The 23,642-nt window shown below is 42.9% G+C and overlaps 1 protein-coding gene across 1 annotated transcript in view; it reads right to left on the reverse strand.

The window, feature by feature from the left end:
• Positions 1–472: 472 nt before the first annotated feature.
• Positions 473–23,642, reverse strand: part of shank3a (SH3 and multiple ankyrin repeat domains 3a) — a 994,510-nt gene continuing 971,340 nt past the window's right edge. Inside the window, exon 23 of the mRNA XM_060842760.1 lies at positions 473–1,028. Within this exon, the coding sequence (XP_060698743.1) occupies positions 473–1,028 (556 nt within the window). The remainder of the gene's footprint in view (positions 1,029–23,642) is intronic.

Below are 23,642 nucleotides of genomic sequence, written 5' to 3' on the forward strand. Positions count from 1 at the left end.
ATTAAGAAAAAGACTGGGTTTGATAGTAACTAGTTTTAAACATTCTCCTATTGATAACACTACTCATCCAAAGTCTGAAGGGAACCTCTGCTTGCCTCTCTCAGGCTGTGCAACATTCTGTGGGCCCAAGGAAGAGAGCCAGAGATTTCCTTCACAAGCAACGATTATTTGAAGGCAACTGAATGAAATCTTCGCAGATTTTTTCCCTTGTTTCTCTAAAAAACCAACAAAAAAAATTTGCGATTCTCACTGGAACCTTGTTCAAGCTTCAGTGGGAACGACACCAAGCAACATCCCATAATATTCATGCAACATTAACCATAGCAACGTCACTCAGATTTAGCTTTGCCCTTATCCACCATTCAGTGCAGTGTAATTTTGTTTTTTTTTAAAAAAGTCCCCCTCCTCCCCCCCAAAAAAACCCAGACCAACTGAGAGCCCCACCCACCCCTCCTCTCCCCCACCAGTGGAGCTAGCTGTCTATAAAATGTTTCAAAGCCCGTTCAATGTTCATTCGATGTCCCACTCTTGTGACTCCAAGTTCCACATAGTCATCTTTTGTCAAGGCTGGTAGGTGGGAGCCTTCTATCTCATTGTGTAAGAAGCTCTCTCTGTGTTCTGATAGGTTCAGACTGTCCAGCCAGTCCGCCACGTCGTACTTGTTCCACATCGCCATAGGTTTCTGGCAGAAGGGCTTGGGAGGGAGCAGGGAATGCATGGGGACACCAGAAGGAGATGGGGATCGGCTGCGAGCACTGGCGCTCCGCACCACAAACCGCACCTCCTTGGGTTCATGGGGGATGTTGAGGCTGGAAGATTTCAGGATGGTTGGGGGGGTCTGTGTTGGGGTGGAGAGTGGCGAGGGTCTTGGCGAACTGATACCGGTTTCTGTCCTTGATTCAACACCGGGCTTCCCGGGGCTTGGGGCCCGGCGGGTGACAGGTTGCCTAGAGCCAGGACGGATGGTGAATGTCGCCCCAAAGCTCCGCTGGGATATCGTGTTCAGCTCTCCTAAACTACTGAAAAGTCTGTGGGCAGAAAGGAGAAAGAAAGCAAAGAGTTAGCAATTGTCGTGTCCAGGCTTTCACCCCAGTGACTTACCCAGGGAAAAGTACTCAAATGTCAGCAGCTGCTTTCACAGTTTCACTGTCCTGCACACTGAAGGACAGAATTGAACTCAATTTTCACATTTGACAGACAGCACCTGCTGAGGAGAGGCTAAATTCAGAGTCCTTCCTGTAAATCTGCAATCCCTCCACCCTCCAAAAGCTGTTGGGGATGAGTTGAAAAATGAAAAAGAAACCCTGAGATTTGATAGATTTGTTTTGTTAGGCAAGGTTATGAAGGAATATTGAACCAATGCAGACAAATAGAGTTGGGATCAGCCACACCTAAATGATCAGTGGAAGAGGCTCCTGAGGATGAAAGACCACCTCGTGTTTCGAAGTTTTGGTCTCTCTCCCCCATTAATTTTCTCTACTACCTCTCCATTCTTGAAAGTGACCTTGTGCAGATATTTGAATGTGATTGAGATTATAGCCAAGACCAATCAAATCTATTCTCTAAACAGTTACAAGCAGGTATCACTTAATCAGCAAATACTTTTGCAGTCTTTGGCACTATTCTGAACTGCAGTGCCCTTTTCCTACCAGCTGGTACCATCCAACTTAGTCCAGTTTGGGTATCGAATGTTTGAACTTCCTAGTGCAGTTGCAATTTTATAACTGTGCCTTTGTAATATGTGAGTGAACATGCGGACAGAATATCAGTAGACTTCCTTGTGAGTGCACTTCCAAATAAAATACAATGTAGTTTGCAACAGGTCTCACTCTGGCTTTCGTTGATATTTTTCATCTAATTGTGCACACAATGTTGTTCATGGAAGGAGGGTCGCATTATGAATAAAGGAGCCATGATATAAGTTAGCCAAGAAAAGGGAATGTGGAACAAAGGCTTAAGCTAACTGCTTCACTCTAAAAATGACTGCTGAGCAACTACTGAGTAGTGAGCTATGGCATAATACTGTCAGACCCCATGGAACTGGAGACTTGAGTGTGTAGGGTTTCAGAGATGCTCTCTCTTACCATCTCTCACATATAGTTTCACTTAATAAATGTTGTTGATATTCACTGACAAGGGTGAGGTCTATCTTCTAAGAAATATCCAGAGACCATTTTATTACAGGGTTGAACTGGGCTTTCCATGTGGGCCAAGGAAAAATTAAATGAGTTTCTACAGGGAGGTGAGATCGAGAGAGATACAAAGAACATGGAGCTTAGATCGATGAAGCTGTGTACTATTATGTTAAATTACATTTTACTTCAAACCTGTTAAAATGAATCTAGAATAACTCATGATTTGGAATCTTAATGTTCTTTTATCTTGCATAGAATCAAACATGTTTGTGGATGTTAACGTGATGTGTTACATTAGGTGGTGTGATCAAGAGGTTGGACGCTTATTCTCTGACTTCAAACATCCTTTTGAGGTAGTTGTGTTAGAAACAGATTAACCCCCCTCAACCATCCTGAAATCTTCCTTTACACTATTCTGTCAAACATTTTCAAGACAACCACAAAACAAATGTAAAATACATAAGCCCTCTCTACACTATGCAATCAAACACCCCCATTGCTATTATAGCCCCGGGTAAATATAAAGTAAAACTTCATCTACATAGCTCCATTAAAATTCCCATGGGCAAATACAATATAACAGGTCGAAACTTATTTCAGCAGGATCCTTACATGGTTGAGACCTCTGTTCTGCCTGATTAGATTGGAGTTAGATTCTGCCTTAGAAGTAGACAGGAGAAAGTGAGGTCTGCAGATGCTGGAGATCAGAGCTGAAAATGTGTTGCTGGAAAAGCGCAGCAAGTCAGGCAGCATCCAAGGAACAGGAAATTCGACGAAGAAGGGCTTATGCCCGAAACGTCGAATTTCCTGTTCCTTGGATGCTGCCTGACCTGCTTAGAAGTAGACAGGCAATGATCCAGTATTCAAAGGAAAATTCAATAAACAAGGTCAGATTTGAGAAAATGTTCCATGACTTAACAAGAAACATCTTTTATTATGGATGTGTTACGGTTGTTGTTGACAAGCTTCCCCTGGCTGCAGAGTCTAGAACCAGGGGTATTCTGTCAGGGTAAATGGTCAGGAGTGGGATATAGGGGAAAGAAAAATTACTCAGTTGTGGATCTTTGGAAGGTTGTGGATGCTCATATTAAAAGTCCAAAAGATCTAACAATCCCAGTTGCAATATTAGCCTTGGTTTGGATGAGAACTCTTAAAAATGATTGGATGGCGGGTATTATGCTAACTGCTGACTCACATTTAGTAATTTATTGTTATCTGAGATTATTTTCTTGACCTGAAAGGTGGCACATGCAGTTCCTGTACTGTATTCAGGCTCTTACAAGGTGCTGTATATGCAATAAGATACTTCTGAATTTTAATAAGAAAACACAATATAACAAACTCCCAGAAACAAGATGTGACAAACCCCAAATAATTTGTTTGCTTTCAGTGATGGTTGATTGAGGAATTAATTCTGATCAGGACATTGGAAAAGCTCCCTGCCTTTCCCCAAATTAGTGCCATGGGACCAGTTGGTTTCACCTGAGAGAGCAAACAGTACCTCTGTTTAACATCTCAATCAAAAGGCAGCATCCCCTCAGTACTGCCTGTCTAGATTTATGTTCAAACCCCTGAAGTGAGGCTTGAATCCATAAAGTTCTGAATCAGAGACAAGAGTGCTATCAAGATCACAGCTAATCTGTATCTGAATCCCATGATCTGAATCTTATGGGTCACCTGCAGACAGAGAAAGCGATGAGTCGAACCTTAAATGAGGGTGACTGGTATTGGTCATGTACCACTACCCCACCCCTCTACAGTTTTTTAGATGGCTTGGGAAACACTGGAGCCTTTAAGAGTGCAATTAATATCCAGCTACTGACTTTATCTTGCCACTGCTCTGCTATTAGGGGTGATGGAAAAAAACTGCACCAAATGTGTAACCCAACAAGTTTAATTCTATGAGCTGCTGGGTAGTGAAAGGGGCTGAGTGCCTTTTTTTTAAGGGCCCCATGGCTGCCCTATCACAGCTTCCCCTGCCTATCTACACCCTTTCTCCCTGTCCTGTCAACATGCACCATCATCCCTCTCTATTGGAGCTTGTCCCCAGCAAATATTGGGCTTACCTGAATATCTAGGTCCATTGCTGAATGCCACTTTCTTGACCTACCTGCAGCATCTGCTGTGGTCACCACTCCTACTTGGTACTGCCAGTTAGCAAAGCTGACAGTCTCTAATTGTCAGAAGCTCTCTGAGGTGCAATGTCCTCCCAGACTTGGATGGAAGTTCTGCCTCAAATTATTAAAAGGCTGTCCCCTGAAAAATTAAAGCATGGCGAGCTGGCTGAGAGGAGAAGGATCTGTCCCCTAAAGTTTATGCTGAGGCACGGGAACCCATCTCACCATAAAATCCACACCTATGTCTGTCAATACACTTATGAACCAAAAGTCTATTAATCTCCAACTTGGAAGGTCCAATTTTCCTCAGCATCCATAGTTTTTTGCAGTGTGAGTTTCAGATTCTCCAAACCTTTTATTTAAATAATCAGAAAGAGTTCCAAGGAAATTCACGCAGCTGATACTTGCAATGAAGTGACTATCTTCAAGGAAGGTTAGGCTTATATTCACTGGAGTTTAGGAAAGTGAGTGAAAATCTTGTGAAAATTATAAGATCCTGAGGGGACTTAGGGTGGATGCTGAATGGATGTTTCTTTATGTGGGAGAGACTAAAACTAGAAGCAGTTTGTAAATAAGGGGTCTTATTTAAGACAGATGAGTTTTTTTTTCCTTTTGGAGGGTAGTGAATCTTTGGAATTCTCTTTCACAGAGAGAGGTGGAATCATAGCCATTAACTTTTTTTAATGTAGTTGTAGATACATTATTGACTAACAAGAGAGTCAAAGTTTATTGGGATAAAGGAATGTGGAACTGAAGCCATAATTCATTCAGCCATGGCCTTATTGGCCTGGTGGGGCCAAATGGCTATTTTCTTTTCCTAATTCATATTCATATTACTTTTTGATTCTAGTTATAATATCCTTTTGTTTGGATACTCCCAACAAGAGAAAATAGTTTTCTATGCACCCTACTGAATCTTTTTAACATATTAAGGACCCTGATTGGATCAGCTCTTAGTACATGGGAACACAAACCAAGTTTTTGTTTTATTCATTTGTGGGATGTGCAAGTCGCTGGCTAAGTGAGCATTTACTGCCCATCCCTGATTGTCCTGAAGGCAATTAAGGGTCAACCATATTACTTTGTGACTGAGGTTACATGTAAGTTAGACCAGGTAAGGACAGCAGGTTTTTTTCCCTGAAGGACATTAGTTTACCAGATGGGTTTTCCCCTGACAACTAACAATGGTTTGTGGTCATAATTAGATCCTTAATTGCAGAGTTTTTATTGAATTCACATTCCATATTTGATATGGCAGAATTCAAACCTGGGTGGCCAAAACATTACCTGGGTCTCTGGAATAATAGCCTAGTGGCATAGCCCATTAGGCCATTGCCTCCTCTTACTTAAGTTGGATAGAATGGAGAACTCAAATAAATGAGTAGAAATCAAATACAGGTCAGCCAGACATCAAGAAGTCCTTTCTTTACAGAGAATTGTTGACCTCCAGTAGTGAGTGCAGATTTCTTGTGGCTTTTGGAAAAAAATGTTGGAAGAACTTCTTCAAGTGGAAGATAGTTTGAGATATTCAAGAGAGGTGAATTGGCTGACATAGTAATTCTACTCATCTGGCATACTGACACTTTGCTTGAATATCTCAAGGCTTTGGAAAACTATTTTCCACTCACCTTCCCTTCAACTGTCACATTTTGTGTCAACCTCAGATATCTTTGATATCAGGCATGAGGTCCAAGTGTGAAGGGGATCTGAGTGTAGTAGGGGTGATGTGTCTTGGGATGGGTCTGAGAGCAATAGGAAAGCCTGTGTCTTCAAAGGGTCTGAATGTTGTGATACAGTAAGAAATGCCCATGTGCAGAGGTCTCAGTTTGAGGGAAACTGACTGTAGAGAGATTATGAATTTATCAGAAACCCCTGTACGAGGTAGGAGATATGCCTAAGGAATATGATTAAATGCAGTGGGTTGGGGGCGGGGGACGGGTGGTGTTGCTTAAGTGTGAGTTTTCTTTTGTGTGGAGAGGCCTCTGGTTGAGGGTGCTGGCATGTGAGAGGATGATAGTTCGTGGAGGATTGAGCATGCAGTGTAAAAATGTAAAAATGAAACCAACATAGATTCAGGCAACTAGTACCTTGAAGCTTGGTTTAGGATTAGTCATCTTCCCCACACTTCATTCAGTTTTCCATTACTGCATATCCACTGAAAGAAAAGGTTGGATGTCTCTCTGTACTCTTCCTGACAAGGTCAAGGTATGAGGGTGACTCATGGTAGCTCTGTTGGTTTGGTTGGGGGGGGGGGGGGTGGCTTGTCTGGTAAGGAGGTGCAAACAGCCCAGCCCTGCCTTGGTAACTCCCTACCTTTTCCCCAGTGATCACTTTCAAGGTCAGAAAATGCACAAACTTCAAATCAAAGGCATGCTTTGTGCCAACCTGTGATTCTGCCTCATCTTATTGTTCATACTCTTCCACTTCAAGCTTTCAGGTTATTTTAAATACACTGAACACCACCAGTACTTAGTGATTCCTACAATAGACAGCAGATGTATAATTCAAACAACACACTTAACATCAGGTAATTCAAACTCAGCAATCAACATTACCTGGAGCAGAGCTAAATGATATAAATTTCATTTCCCTTTAAATGAGGCAGCAGCAGAGATTCTTAAAGGGGGCCTAGTATGGTCCCTCTTCCATTTCTTTTGGTCCTTTCTTTGTTTTGTTGCACTGGTTCGATAATCATGCATAAAACACAAGTAAGTTTTGAAGGGACAATTTGCATTTTAGCTCATCACACATTGATTAAAATTAAAGTAATTTAACAAGAGATTCCATGTGACGAGATGTTATAGTGTAGCTGCATTACATTATATTGAAATATTGACAGGTAACCTTTAATCTGTTGGGATAATTATCTGAGCACATGTGGGGACAGTGAGAGAAGCAGTTGTCTTTCCCATTGTCACATCATTTCATAAATTGTAGACACTGACTTTTACTCAGAAAGGTACTCGAAAATCAAAGTAAAAATAGTTACACTCTGTAACATTGAGCTAATAGACTTCAGATAATTTAGTAAGCATTACTTTGTTTAAAGCTGGGACGGAAATTTTTGGCAGAGACCTAACTGTCTCTAGGTTACAGGCAGGTAAGGATACATGGACAGAGTGAGTTAATGACTCAATGCCAGTGACGCTTTCACCACACAAACAAAGAATTACATAACGGGTTTGGCCTCCTACAAGCCACATCACATCGCTGGGTCTGGCAAACAGATTGGAGATTGCATTTTTCTTATTTTGTTGCACCTGTTATCTGCTGTGGACATTTCACATGTGTAACATTTGCTTTTTTGAGTCTTCTTAGTCACCAAAATGAAGAACTGGACACCAGAAGTCTTGTCAAAACATTGCAAGGCAGATACTGTTTGAGTTAGACACAAAGTCCAACTACACTGTCTCATAAACATTCCTAGGTCAGGTGCAGCACAGGCTAGGATACAGAATGAAGCTCCTTTTACACACTATCCCATCAAATATTCCTAGGTTAGTAACTATATGGGCTAGAACACAGTAAAGCTACCTGTGTTGGTGAACCCAAATTTGTTTGAAGCTAAAGCCAAACAGAGTTAATTTAAAAACTGTATGGGGCTGTGCACGGAGACTTGTAACCCATCAACCTGTGCTGCTTTGTAACTTATGCCTGAGAGTCCAGGGAACATTGTGCTGGGCCATTTAAGATCCAGGTCCATGAATGCAGGTGCATTGTACTGGCCAACTTAAAAAGCAGCTCTGTGAATCAGTAGAGTCTGTGCTGGGCCCCTTGATAACCAGGTCTGTTTTGTGAACATGTACAAATAATTGATTGTTATCAGTAGTGGATGAGGTTTCAAGTATTGAAATTAAAAATTTATTGTTAAATTATGTTGTTCACTTTCCTCCAGGTGATTTGAGAAGAGAGTAGGACCGGCAGCTGACTGACTTGGTGGAGGACAGCCCGTGGAAGGTTAGAAAACGCTCCAATGAAAAGGTGAAAATAATACCACACACACACACACACACACACACACACACCATGGACAGCATTTACAGTCTACAGCACAGCAGAAATAAAACAATCCAAACAAAGCAAAACCCAAACGGTCATGGGATATGGTGAATGGTTGGTTGTGAGCACTTACACAATTTGCTCACCCTCCTGAGGCTCGAGGTGATTCTAGACAGAGCACCACAACGCATGCACAGTGAGCAGAAAAAAAAGAGGCAATGAGAGAGAAATGTTAGCATCAATCCATGAATATGACCAGACATTACCACTACAAACACTAAACACTTCCCATAGTAGACTTGCTTCATGTCCCTTCAGAGTCTGAGTCCCACTTGTCCCTCCTTCCTGTACTTTCACTGATGGCACGACACAAGAAATACTTGCATTAAAGAGTAGCCTGTGACATAACTGCTAATGTCTCAAAGACATAAAGGTGATTTGAAAGCGGGCAGTATGAAGGATAAAAGAATGTTACCTCACTATGTGCAGTGCCAGGTTTGACAAGAGTGAGCCTGGTTGAGGAGGGTGGGAAAGGTTTTAGAATCCAGATGGCAATAAAAGGCACAGAAAAAATTCTGCATGGCTTACTCCACTGCTAACAAAGGAAGAAGACTAGAATGTCAAGTCTTCGTTGGTGGAACCAGGTTGAAGTGGTGTTACCAAGGTCACAGGGTACTACAACATTGTGGTATGTTATGATGAGTGGAAGATTCTGTTATTTTGTTCTCCATGAACTAGATTCTACAGGTTTGAGCTGTTGCAAGGGAACCAGTTTCTAGTACATTATATTGTCAGTAAACTAAATTTGAGAACCCAGTGCCATCACTGAATGAAGATCTGTCTCTGAAACTGAATTAAGAAAATGGGTCAAGATCTGTAAGGGAAATGCAGAATCTACAGTGGTTCACATGAGGTAGCTGTTAGGAAAAACGAAATGGGATCCTGAGTTTTGTATTTGGATGCGTAAATAGCAGGATGAGTAGGCTTATTTGGATAGTTCTTTAACATGGTGGGCTGCATAGTCTCCTTCTTGTTGTAAGATTTTAATGAACTGACAGAGTTAATAGAAAAAATTAAGGACTAAAAGCAAAACATGCAGATGTTGGTAATTTGAAATAAGAACAAATTCTAGAAATCCTCAACTGGTCTGGCAGCTTCAGAAATGGTGAATCTGCATAGATCATGCCAAAGTTGTTGATTATTTCCATCATTTCTGTCTTCATTTGAGCTAAGACAGAAATTGCCTTGGATATCAAACCCAAGAAAATTCTGTTCCTTCATATGTTTGAATCTTGTGTATTGACAATTGGCTTGCAACGTCTTCTTTTGCATAAGTGGAATATTTGCATTCCATGCCAAGCTATATTCTGATTACAAGCTTTACAGCTCCACCACTTGGAAACTACCATGAATCATAAATTAACATAATGTGGCCAATAACAGCAACTGTAGGCTACTTGAAAATGAACTTGGGAAGTGAAATATTATTATAGAAATGGAACATGATGAACCAGATCTAATATTGGGCAGCATGATAACTGGGCAGCATGGTGGCTCAGTGGTTAGTACAGCTACCTCACTGCGGCAGGGACCTGGGTTTCATTCCTGCCTCAAGCGGCTGTTTGTGCGGAGGTTGCACATTCTCCCTGTGTCTGTGTGGGTTTGCTCCGGCTTACTCCCACAATCCAAAGATGTGCAGGCCAGGTGAGTTGGCCATGCTAAATTGCCCATAGTGTTAGGTGAAAGTGAGGACTGCAGATGCTGGAGATCAGAGCTGAAAATATGTTGCTGGAAAAGCGTAGCAGGTCAGGCAGCATCCAAGGAGCTCCTTGGATGCTGCCTGACCTGCTGCGCTTTTCCAACAACACATTTTCAGCATAGTGTTAGGTGCATTAGTCAGGGGTAAATATAGGGTTGGGGAATGGGTCTGAGTGGGTTACTCTTCTGAGGGTTGGTGTGGACTTGTTGGGCTGAAGGGCCTGTTTCCATACTGTAGGGAATCTAATCTACGAAAGACTTAGACCAATTCCAAAATTTTATCGGTTTAGAATGCATGAATTCTTGATCCAGTGTTCAAGCTAAGTTTTGTCCTGCCAACTGCATTAATCAATACTTTGTCAAGGCTACTTTACCTCAGTGTGTCTGATATAAGGTAGGAATGTGTAGGGTACTTTCATGTGTAGGGTCTGAGTGTACTAGGTATAGCAATCATACACAGAATACCTCATTCCCATGTTGAACAATAAATTTCAGGAGAAAATAAATCGATATCTGAAGGGACTTTGAAACAAGTCTAATCTGATCTTAAAATTCCCTGTTGGAAAATGAGGCAAACATTAGCAGCCAAAATCCTTAAACAGCCAAAGCCATGGTATGTTCTCAGTGAATGGTGTATCCCATACAGGGAGATCCATGCTAACCATATCACACACAAATGCAACAGTTACACATTATCAAGGAAATAAGGACTCAGGTAAAGATGTGCATTTTTTAAATGTTAGATCATAATCCAAAACATTACCAGTTATTCCTTTTCAAAAGCCCACATGTAGTCATCTCCCACTGTGAGTAACGTGGGTGTGAGATTTGCAGTATCACTTTGTCAGCTTGTGTATTACTCCAAGATTTTCTGAATATATCCCACCCTCCCAACCTTGGATTAGATGGACAGAGATGAGTCTATATCATTAGTACGTCATGATGTTGGGATCAGTTGTAGCTCATTCCATCTTGACCTCTGACCCTTAGGAGGCCTATTGTTCCACATGATTTTCAGGCCACATGTGGGTTATTGACTGTTCTGGAACTTATCAGTGCCCTGATTAATTTTGGGTTATTGACTGTGCTGCGACTCAGAGCCATTCAGGGACCAGTCTGGTACGGGATATTAACTGCTAGGACACAATGCTACTCCAGGTTTTGACCATTTGTGGGTTATTGACCATTCTGTGACTCAATGCCATTCAGGATCCTGCCCGGTTTTGGAAAATTGACTGCATGGGGACTCAACGCTGCTCCTTTTTCACTCCACTCCAGCGTAGGAACTCAGATGAAAGAATGCCTGTAAAATTGGATTATTGGGGGAACTATATTTAAGTCATCATTTTGTTCCTCCAATGGTTCTGTAGTCTCCAATTTAGAATGGGGTACAGCAGCAAGATTCAAACTAAGAACTTAGAATGCTGCAGAAATCTAAGCTGCAGGCCTGTCTGTTATTACTCTTTTGCAATATTCATGAGATTCCTGAGACTGAGAGATTGGGTGGGACTGGAGGTCTTAACAAGATGTCAGAAACATTGGGTTCTATTAGTTCAGTTTTTTTTCAATCAATAAATAATACAGTGTGTGATTCATTGAGTCTGGCTCCCTGCCCTGTATTGTCTTATGCTGCGTTTAATGACAAATTTCCCATGCCATACTTCCAAGCTCTTTGTCAATTTTTAGGAGTCCAATTCTTTATTTTCCCCAACTCTGCAATTTCCTCCAGCCCAACAATACCCCTCATCTCTTCACTCCCCCTGTTCTGGTATCTTATGTATTCCTGATTTTAATTAAAACACCACAGGCAGTAGTGCCTACAACTTCTTAGGCCTTATGTTTTGGAATTTCCACCCTAAACTTCTCTACCTCTCTAGCTCTCCTTCTATCTTTGAAACCTAACTCTGTGACCTATTTGTCCTAATATTCTCGTATCTGGATTGGTTTGAAATTTAGTTTGATAATGCTTCTTTGAAGTACTTGGCTGTTTTACTATGTTGAAGGTGCTTCCTGGATGCAAGGTTTTTGTTGTTATTTATCAAACTAATTTGATATCCTCATTATTTTGACATTTAGACTCATCATATCAGCTTACACTCTGAACTGTTTTACTTCATGATCTTAAATCTATGCAAATATTAAACTTTATTTCCTCTGAAATCTTCTTGCTTTTAAAAACCAACATTGGAATCAACCAATCAATACTCATATAAGAATAAAGTCACCTTAGTCCCAGAGGACCATGGGCTGCTCTCTCATTAGAGAGAGAGATGACTGGTGGTGACTTTAACCTGAGGGTCAACATTCCTCAGGCAAGAGGTGAGGTTGAGAAGGTGAGTGCTTCATTGCAACCTCTATTGCAGAAATTGAACCCGTATTATTGGCATCATTCTGTATTGTAAAGCCACGATTAGCTGCCTTACATTATCTAATCTGCCATTTAACAAGGTTTCTCAATTTTTAAAAAAATGAGATGCAGTACTATTTCAGATGATTACTAAGTTTCTCCCTTCCCATTCTAAACATTGAGCAAATTTCGTCTCAGTTGTGACAGAGTGCTGAGTGCCATGGGTCAGATCAGTCAGTTTGTAGCCAATATTAATATGTAATTCCTTAATTCAATTTAACACTTGATGAGACTTTGTATGGTTTCTGGTTCATGTGCAGCTCTAAGTTTAGATCTGCTATCTGCTCTCTTCCAAGCATTACTTTCATCATATAGGAAAATGTAGACTGATGCTCCAGGGTAGTTCTCAGTGCATTGTCAGAGATACATTCTTCAAATGAGTTGTTAAAACTGTGATTATATTTGCCTGTTCTGACAGGTATTTATGACATGTATGGAACATGGTAGAGTTGATACTTAGAAAGGATAAAGTCGAATTAAGCTGAATGGCCTAGTGTAAATGGACGAAACTTGCAAATTTTGGTTTCTCCTGAGTCATACTCCTTCCTTTGCGATGATGTGAATGATCACACTTATCACATCCTTCATTTGTGGTAGTCATGGTATGTCATAATTAGTTTGGAGAGTAAACCTAAGCACCATGCACTTAACATGTATATTGTATTCTGGATAGAGAGTACAGACTTAAACCTTCTTCCCTTCACATGGCAGATCAGGGATCCCTCTTGCTGTTACTGCCAGCCATTGTGTGTGATGGAAAGATTTGCACGTTTGGCTTCCTTCATTGGCCATCAAGTTCTGGTGTGGGCCCTGAATCTGGAGCTTTTGACAAAGGTAAGGTGTTCATTAAATGTCATTGGATGGCAAATTCAATGAACAGCACCATAACTTTTCATTTTGCATGCTAAAGCCTTCTGGACTCAGTGTTGAGTTAAATAACTTTAAATTATAATCTTTGCTTCCATCTTCTGTGCATTTACTCTTCCTTTTTTCATTTTGCTGAACCAGTCTTGTCTTGTTTCTTTCTTTACCCCTTCATGTTGGGCTCAGGTGGTTTTTATTCAGCCTCATTTGGATGCAACCAATCATGTTTCTTTTCCACACTCTTTGGCTATTGCATCATGAATTTTTATTATTTAATTTTCCTGTTTCTGTTCGATCACAGATATTCTCTCTGGTTCTTCCTGCCTTTGTCACTTCCACAGTCTGAAAACTCTTAGAATTCTATCCTTCTTCAGTTCTGATGAAAGAACATTGACCTTAAACTTTAACTGTTTCTCTCCACAGACAACGTCTGACATGCTGTGGTTTTCCAGCACTCTTGTTTTTTAATTGCATATAGAGGACTGCATACAATTTTGGTCACTCCATTGCAAGATTCAACAATGCTGAAAATGTGTTGCTGGAAAAGTGCAGGAGGTCAGGCAGCATCCAAAGAGCAGGAGAATCGACGTTTCGGGCATGAGCCCTTCTTCAGGAATGAGGAAAGTGTGTCCAGCAGGCTAAGATAAAAGGTAGGGAGGAGGGACTTGGGGGAGGGGCGTTGGAAATGCGATAGGTGGAAGGAGGTCAAGGTGAGGGTGATAGGCCGGAGTGGGGGCGGAGAGGTCAGGAAGAAGATTGCAGGTTAAAAAGGCTTTGCTGAGTTCGAGGGATTTGACTGAGACAAGGTGGGGGGAGGGAAAATGAGGAAACTGGAGAAATCTAGGTTCGACCCTTGTGGTTGGAGGGTTCCTAGGGGGAAGATGAGGCGCTCTTCCTCCAGCCGTCGTGTTGCTACGGTGTGGCGATGGAGGAGTCCAAGGACCTGCATGTCCTTGGCGGAGTGGGAGAGGGAGTTGAAGTGTTGAGCCACGGGGTGGTTGGGTTGGTTGGTCCGGGTGTCCCAGAGGTGTTCCCTGAAACGTTCCGCAAGTAGGCGGCCTGTCTCCCCAATATAGAGGAGGCCACATCGGGTGCAGCGGATGCAGTAAATGATGTGTGTGGAGGTGCAGGTGAATTTGTGGCGGATATGGAAGGATCCCTTGGGGCCTTGGAGGGAAGTAAGGGGGGAAGTGTGGGCGCAAGTTTTGCATTTCTTGCGGTTGCAGGGGAAGGTGCCGGGAGTGGAGGTTGGGTTGGTGGGTGGTGTGGACCTGACGAGGGAGTCACAGAGGGAGTGGTCTTTTCGGAACGCTGATAGGGGAGGGGAGGGAAATATATCTGTGGTGGTGGGGTCCGTTTGGAGGTGGCGGAAATGACGACGGATGATACGATGTATGTGGAAGTTGGTGGGGTGGTAGGTGAGGACCAGTGGGGTTCTGTCCAGGTGGCGATTGGAGGGGTGGGGCTCAAAGGCAGAGGAGCAGGAAGTGGAGGAGATGCGGTGCAGGGCATTGTCGATCACGTCTGGGGGGAAATTGCGGTCTTTGAAGTAGGAGGCCATTTGGGTTGTACGGTATTGGAACTGGTCCTCCTGGAAGCAGATGCGGCAGAACCGAAGGAAATGGGAGTATGGGATGGCGTTTTTACAGGGGGCAGGATGGGAGGAGGTGTAGTCTAGGTAGCTGTGGGAGTTGGTCGGTTTGTAGTAAATGTCTGTGTTGATTCGGTCACCCGAGGTAGAAATGGAAAAGTCTAGGAAGGGGAGGGAGGAGTCTGAGATGGTCCAGGTAAATTTGAGGTCAGGGTGGAAGGTGTTGGTAAAGTGGATGAACTGTTCAACCTCCTCGTGGGAGCACGAGGCAGCGCCGATACAGTCATCGATGTAGCGGAGGAAAAGGTGGGGGGTGTAGTGTAGCTGCGGAAGATGGACTGTTCCACGTATCCTACGAAGAGGCAGGCATAGCTGGGGCCCATGCGGGTGCCCACGGCTACTCCTTTGGTTTGTAGGAAGTGGGAGGATTGGAAAGAGAAGTTGTTCAGGGTGAGGACCAGTTCAGTCAGTCGAATGAGGGTGTCAGTGGAAGGGTACTGGTTGGTACGGCGGGAAAGGAAGAAGCGGAGGGCTTTGAGTCCTTCGTGATGGGGGATGGAGGTGTACAGGGACTGGATGTCCATGGTGAAGATAAGGTGTTGGGGACTGGGGAAGCGAAAATCATGGAGGAGGTGGACGGCGTGGGTGGTGTCTCGAACATAGGTGGGGAGTTCTTGGACTAAGGGGGACAGGACCATGTTGAGGTATGCAGAGATGAGTTCCATGGAGCAGGAGCAGGCTGAGACAATGGGTCTGCCGGGGCAGTCAGGTTTGTGGATTTTGGGCAGAAGGTAGAAACGGCCGGTCCGGGGTTGTGGGACTATGAGGTTGGAAGCGGTGGATGGGAGATCCTCTGAGGTGATGAGGTTATGGATGGTCTGGGAGATGATGGTTTGGTGGTGGGAGGTGGGGTCATGGTCAAGGGGGCAGTAGGAGGAGGTGTCCGCGAGCTGGCGTTTAGGTCGGTGCGCTAAACTACTACTGCGCCTTCCTTGTCTGCCGGTTTGATAGTGAGGTTGGGGTTAGAACGGAGGGAGTGGAGGGCTGCACGTTCCGAGGGTGAGAGGTTGGAGTGGGTGAGAGGGGTGGAGAGGATGAGGTGGTTAATTCTGCGAGAAGGTGGTTTGGTGGTGGGAGGTGGGGTCATGGTCAAGGGGTCTAGGTGATGATGGTTTGGTGGTGGGAGGTGGGGACATGGTCAAGGGGTCTGGGAGAAGATGGTTTGGTGGTGGGAGGTGGGGTCATGGTCAAGGGGTCTGGGAGATGATGGTTTGGTGGTGGGAGGTGGGGTCATGGTCAAGGGGTCTGGGAAATGATGGTTTGGTGGTGAGAGGTGGAGTCATGGTCAAGGGGTCTGGGAGATAAAGAGACACCCACACCCTCCACCTCCTCCATGAAGTTGTGTTAGAACATTATTTCAACGAGCCAACGCACTGCAGCACAGAGGAACTACACAGAGCAGAGGAAAGTCACCTATACTGTGCATTCAAAAAGAATGGGTACCCAATGAACACAGTCCACTGATTTCTCAGCAACAACCCCAAACAAGCAGACAAACCATGTCCAGGAACCCTAGCTACTCTCCCCTACATCAAAGACATCTCGGAAATGACTGTCAGACTACTCAGACCCCTTGGCATCATGGTAGCCCACAAACCCAAGAACACACTAAAACAGTAGCTAATGAACTTGAAAGATCCTATATACAGACAACAAGCAAAACTAATGTTATTTACAAAATACTATGCAAGAATTGTAACAAACACTACTTTGGACAAACAGGCAGAAAACTAGTCACCAGGATATATGAACACCAGTCAGGTGGGGAGTTTCTCATTGCAGGATTCCTAGCCTTTGACCTGTTCTTGTAGTCACAGTATTTATATGGTTAATCCATTCAGTTTCTGGTTAATGGTAACCCCAGAGATGTTAATAATGAGGGATTCAGAGATGGTAATGCTGTTGAATATCAAGGGCCGGTGGTTAGATTTTCTCTTATTCGTGATGGTCATTGTTTGGCATCTTTGTGATACAAGAATTTCTTTGTACCTGTCAGCCCAGGCCTGTACATTGTCCATCTCTTGTTACATTTGGATATGGACTGCTTCAGTATCTGAGCAGCCACACATTGTGCTGAGCATTGTGCAGTGATTGAAGAGAGGTCTTTGATGAAAGGTCTAGGACACTACCCTGAGGAACCCCTGAAGGGATGACCTGGAGCTGAGATAACTATCATCCAATAACCACAACCATCTTCCCATGTATTGGATACGACTCCAATCAGTGGAGTGTTTTCATTCTGAATCCTTGATGCCACATTTGGTTAAATGTGGCTTTGACGTCAAGGGCAATCACTCTAATCTCCCCTCTGGAGTTCAGCTCTTTATGCCATGTTTGAACTAAGGCTGTAAAGAAGTCAGGAGCTAACAGACTCTGGTGAAATCCAAACTAAGCATCAAGGAGCACATTGTTGTTAAACAGGTGCTGCTTTATAGAACTGTTGATGACATATTCCATCACTTTACTGATGACTGGGAGTAAACTAATGGGTTTGTAATTGGCCGGGTTGGATTTTCCTTCTTTTTGTAGACAGGACTTGGCAATTTTCCTTATTGTCAGGTAGATGCCAGTGTTGTAGCTGTGTTGGAAGTTTTGCAAGGTGAATGGCAAGTTCTGGAGCACTAGTCTTCAGTCCTACCACCAGAATATAGTCAGGGGCATAGCCTTTGAGGCATCGAGTACCTTCAGCCTTTGCTTGATATCAGGTGGTGTCAATTGACTTGGCTGAAGAATGGCATTTGTGGTGCTGGCACTTCCTGAGAAGGCCAAATTTGATCATCTGTTCTGCAGTTCTGGCTGAAGAGTGATACAATTGCTTCAGCTTTGTCTTTTGATCTGATTTGTTGGGCTGCTGAATCACTGAGTCAAGAGTGTGGTACTGGAAAAGCACAGCAGGTCAGGCAGCATCAGAGGAGCAGGAGAATTGACGTTTAGGGCATAAGCCCTTCATCAGTATTCAGGCTTATGCCTGAAACATTGATTCTCTTGCTCCTCGGATGCTGTCTGACCTGCTGTGCTTTTCCAGCAACACACTCTCGATTCTGATGTCCAGCAACTGCAGTCGTCACTTTCTCCTGCTCAATCACTGAGGTGGGTAGGTTTGTGGAGACACCTCCTTCAGTGACAATTGCTTAATTGCTTACCATAATTCACACCCGGATATGGAGGACTGCAGAACACAAAGCTGATGTATTGGTTGTGAAATGCCTTGACCTTGACGTATGGTCAGAGAAAGAAACCTATGCTGCTGTCTGACACAGCAGTGAATCTACACAGTTACTGCCTTTGCTGTTTGAGTTCAAGTATCTCTACACATTGGAGTGTGACTAGGAAAAAGACTAACAAACAGCAAAATTCACAGCTGACCTTGGAGGAACCTATGTGGGAGAGCTCACAGCACAGGAACAGATAAATGCATAGTTCTTAAGTGTAACCTTGTTGTAAATCTACAGCAGTGAATAGAGTGGGTTCTTTCTTGATTTATATATTTTATTGAGATCTGTTGCTTGGTTACATTTTACAAATAAAAACCATACGTATTAAGTTAGCCTGGAGCATTGCTTTTTCTTACAGCAATAGGACGGTGCTATTTTCTGTGTCTGTAGATTGTAAAGGAGCAAATATGGCCTTTAGTAGAGTGATATGCCTTTCTTGTTGGATGTGGGAGTTTAGGGAGAGTTTCCATGTTACTGAGGATTATGTCTACAGGTGGTGTCTTTGGTTGTGAACCCTATCAGATTGCATGGATCGGTTTGAGCAGCAGTTAGAGGCAAAGAGGAATTTACAGGTGCTATGGGATGTAATGGATGGCAGTTATAGGAAGGGAGAAAAGCTGCAGATACTGTCAGGTAGATGGGTTAACTCCAGACAAAGTAGGAGAGTGGGCAGGTAGTGCAGGAGTCTGCTGTGGCTATCCCCATTCTCAAACAAGTGTGCTGTATTGGAAAATGTAAAGGGTGATGGACTGTCAGAGGAATGTAGCACGAACAGCCAAGTTTCTGATACTGAGAATGGCTCTGATGTAGTGAAGGGTACATCAGGTTCCAAGCAATCAATTGGGGTAGGGGACACCCTAGTCAGAGGCAGAGACAGACGTTTGTGCAGCTGGCAGCAAAAAAATCAGAATGTTGCGCCCTCAGAGGGTGCAGAGTGTTCTCAAAGGTGAGAAGGAGCAGCAGGAGGTTGTTGTACACATTGGAACTAATGACATAGGAAGGGAAAAGGATGAGATCCTGGAGGGAGAATATAGAAAGTTAGGCAGGAATTTAAACAGGAGGTACATGAGGTTAGTAATATCTGGATTACTCCCAGTGCTACGAGATAGTGACGGTAGGAATAGAGCAAATGAATGTGTGGCTGAGGAGCTGGAGCAGGGGGAAAGGTTCACATTTTTGGAAGAAGACTGTTACAGTTGGGAAAAGGAGCGAGTCAAACAATCAGGAAGAAAGCAGAGCATAAGGTAAGACTGATGAATTAAACTGCATTTATTTCAGTGCAAGAGGCCTAAGCGGGAAGGCAGATGAACTCAGGGCATGGTTTGGAACATGGGACCGGGATATCACAGCAATTCCAGAGGTGTGGCACAAGGATGGACAAGACTGGCAGCTTAATATTCCAGGATACAAATGCTATAGGCAAGATAGAAGGCGGGGGGCAAGAGAGGAGGTAGACTGGCATGATTGATAAGGGATAGCATTACGGCTGTACTTATGGAGGATATTCCTGGGAATACATCCAGGGATGTTATTTGGAAACTGAGAAATAAGAAAGGGATGGTCACCTTTATTGGGATTGTATAATAGACACCCCCAAAGTAGTCAGTGGAAAATTGAAAAACAAATTTGTAAGGAGATCTCAGTTACCTGGAAGAATAATAGGGTGGCTGTGGTATGGAATTTTAACTTTCCACACATAGATTGGGACTGCCATGGTGTTAAGAGTTTAGATGGAGAGGAAATTGTTAAGTGTGTTCAAGAAAATGTTTTGTGTCAATATATGGATGAATCTACTAAAGAAGGTGCAAAACTTGATCTACTTTTGGGAAATAAGGCAGGGCAGGTGGCTGAGGTGTCAGTGGGGGAGCACGTTGGGGCCAGTGACCATAATTCAATTAGTTTTAAAATAGTCATGGAAAAGGGAAGACCAAATCTAAAAGATGAATTATAAAATGGAGGTAGGCCAATTTTGACGGTATTAGGCAAGACGGTATTAGGGAAATCATGTCTCACGAACTTGATTCAGTTTGTGAAGAAGTAATGAAGAGATTTGATGAGGGCAGAGCGGTGGATGTGATCTATATGGACTTTAGTAAGGCATTTGACAAGGTTCCTCATGGTAGACTAGTTAGTAAGGTTTGGAGGACTTGAGCCATTGGGAGAAGCTGAAAAGATTGGGGCTGTTTTCCCTGGAGCATTGGAGACTGAGGGTTGACCTTATAGTGGTTTATAAAATCACGAGGTGGATGAACCATTCAATTTTCATGAAATGGCCCCACTAGGAAACTGAGCCCATAACTTCTATTTCTACTTCTCCCCTTTTTGAAATTATTTTTTTCTTTATCCTTCCCAGATCTCAGTTGGTCCTCCTAATTGCTATCCAAATCCTTCATGATTCCCCAACAATTCTTCTGATTTCCATTGTCTCACACTTGTTTCAGACTTAGATAAACCTATAGCCTCCATCAAGGACTCTCTTAGCATCCACTGAAGAGCTCATCTAGGGACTTGTCATTACTTATTATAGGTAAAAGCCACAATTGTTGCATTCTACTTTCTCATTGAACTTACCAGTCAGCAGCCCACTGGGGCTATTCTTCCCAATTTCCTCCTGCAAGACTCCTAAGGTTGGTTTGTAGACTTTTGTTAGTGGATCAGTTGTCATTGCACCTGTTTGCAACTCCCTCTAGGATGTTCTTTTATTTATCAGTAAGGTCCTCGCCATTCATGAATTTACTACAATGATTGCTCAGGCATCATATCCTTGACAGAAAACTGCTTGTGGAGTATGACATCTTCCATTAATGAATAATAAAAGTATACAAGTAATTTACAGCACTTCTGCCCACAAGTAGTCATTCAGCCTAATTCTATCTTCTAGTTACCAGCCTATAGCCTTGTAGGTTATAGTACATCAAGTATATATATCCAAATTTAAAATAAAATTACAAGTGTTTCTGCATCTCCCATTCTTTCAGGCATTGAGTTCCAAATTGCTACCAATGTCCAGGTGAAAATAATCTTGAATTCCCCCTAAATGTCATAATATTTTCCTAAATCTATGTCCCCTTGTTTTGAATGCCAAAAGGAAGAGATGAAGACCTTTGTATCTTTTTTCACAACTTTCTGCTCTTTGTGGAAGCTGTACATGAAGGATGGAGGCACCAATGTCCTGGGCAGGAGATTTGCTGGAGCACTTCGGGAGGGTTTAAACTAGTTTGACAGGGGGATGGGAACCACAACTTTAGGTCAGAGGAGAGGGTTGTTGGTGAACGGGCAGAAATAGAATGCAGAGAGTCTGTCAGGAAGGATACACAGTTGATAAGGCAAAGGGATAGGCTGTGTGTCAGGAATAAGAGTGATGAATTTAGAGCATGGATCAGTACTTGGAACTATGATGTTGTGGCCATAATGGAGACATGGATTTCATAGGGGCAGGAATGGTTGCTGGATGTTACAGGGTTTAGATCTGTTAAAAAGAACAGGGAGGGGCTAAAAGAGGAGGGGGAGTAGCATTGTTAATTAGAGAGTGCATCACAGCTGCAGGAAAGAAAGTTATTGAGGAGACTTTGTTTACTGGGGGGTCAGTATGGGTGGAAGTAAGTAACATGTAAGGATCAGTCACGTTATTGGGTGTTGTCTATAGACCCTCCAATAGCAGCAGAGAGATGGAAGAACCTATTGGATAGCAGATTTTTGAAAGGTGCAAATGTGACAGAATTGTTGTTATGGGTGACTTCAACTTCCCCAATATTGATTGGAATCTCAGTGCAGATGGTCTGGACGGAGCCAATTTTATCAAGTGTGTCCAGGAGGGGTTCCTGACTCAACATGTAGATAGGCCGACTAGGGGCGAGGCCATATTGGATTTGATGCTAGGCTATGAGCCAGGCCAGGTATTACATCTTTCGTTGGGAGAACATTTTGATGACAGTAACCACAACTGCCTCACCTTTACGATAGCCATGGAGAGGGATAGGGGCAGACAGTATGGGAAGGTATTTGATTGGGTGAGGGGAAATTAAACTGCTTTTAGACAGGACCTGTAAAGTATAAATTGGGAACAATTATTCTATGGGAAATGCACAACAGAAATGTGGAGGCTTTTTAAAAAGCACTTGTTGCAAGTGTTGGATAACTTTGTCCCACTGAGACAGGTAAGGAATAGTAAGGTGAAGGAGATTTGGAATTACAAGAGCAGAGGAGCTTCTTGCCAGAAGGAAGCTTACTTAAGGCTGAGGAAGCAAGGATCTGGCACAGCTTTAGAGGATTACAGAGTAGCTAGAAAAGAACTCAAAAATGAACTGAGGAGAGCTAGGAGGGGACATGAAAAAGCCTTGGCGGGAAGGATTAGGGAAAACCCAGAAGCATTCTACACATTTGTGAGGAATAAAAGAATGATCAGAGAGAGGGTAAGGGTGATCAGGGACAGTGGAGGGAACTTGTGCCTGGTGCTTGAAGAGGTAGGGGAAGTCCTAAATGAGTTTTTTGCTTCAGTATTCACTAGAGAGTGGGACCTTGTTGATAGTGAGATCACTGTGGACCAGGTTAATCAGCTTGAACAGATTGATATTAAGGAAGTGGATGTGTTGGAAATTCTGGGAAGCATTAAGATAGAAAAGTCCCCATGGCCAGATTAGATTAGATTCCCTACAGTATGGAAACAGGTTTTTTGCCCAATAAGTCCATACCGACCCTCCGAAGAGGAACCCACCCAGACCCATTCCCCTATCCTATATTTACCCCTGACTAATGCACCTGACATTGTGGGCAATTTAGTATGGCCAATTCACTTTAACTGCACATCTTTGGATTGTGGGAGGAAACTGGAGCACTTGGAGGAAACCCACACAGACCCAGGTAGACTGTGCAAACTCCACACAGATAGTCGCTCAACTATTAACATTTATTTCTGCCTCTGAACCAATCTTAAATTTAACTTGTCACTTTATTTGAATCCCACGACTAGTCACAGTAGGACCTTATCAAAAATCTTGCTAAAATCAGTGTAGACAATACTATATATTAAATTTATTAACCTCCTAGGTAACTTCTCAAAAAATTCAATCATGTTAGTTAGATACTGACTTTCAATAGTAAATTAATGTTGTATTTGATTAATGTGTGAATTTCTAAATATAGATTTGTAGTGCCATTCTATTCCTACCAATGAGGCTTGGCTGACTGGCTTGCAAATAATTAGTCTATCACTCTCTCCCTTTTTAAGCAATGTTAGTTCCCCTCCAGCATTCTGGTGCCACATATGTGGATAATGCTAACTAGAAAATAAAAGCAAAATACTGTGGTTGTGGAAAATCTGAAATAAACACAAAGTATCCTGGAGAAATCCTTTCAGATATGATGAAGAGTCACACAAGACTTGAATACTAACTCTTTCTTGTTTCAAAGAGATGATTAGAAATTAAGTCATAATCTCTGCTATATCTTCTTTTTCCTCATTTAACAGCCTTCAAGATATTTCATCTGGGCCTAGGA

Source organism: Hemiscyllium ocellatum, chromosome 23 (assembly GCF_020745735.1).
Source record: "Hemiscyllium ocellatum isolate sHemOce1 chromosome 23, sHemOce1.pat.X.cur, whole genome shotgun sequence".
NCBI classification, from domain to species: Eukaryota; Metazoa; Chordata; class Chondrichthyes; order Orectolobiformes; family Hemiscylliidae; genus Hemiscyllium; species Hemiscyllium ocellatum.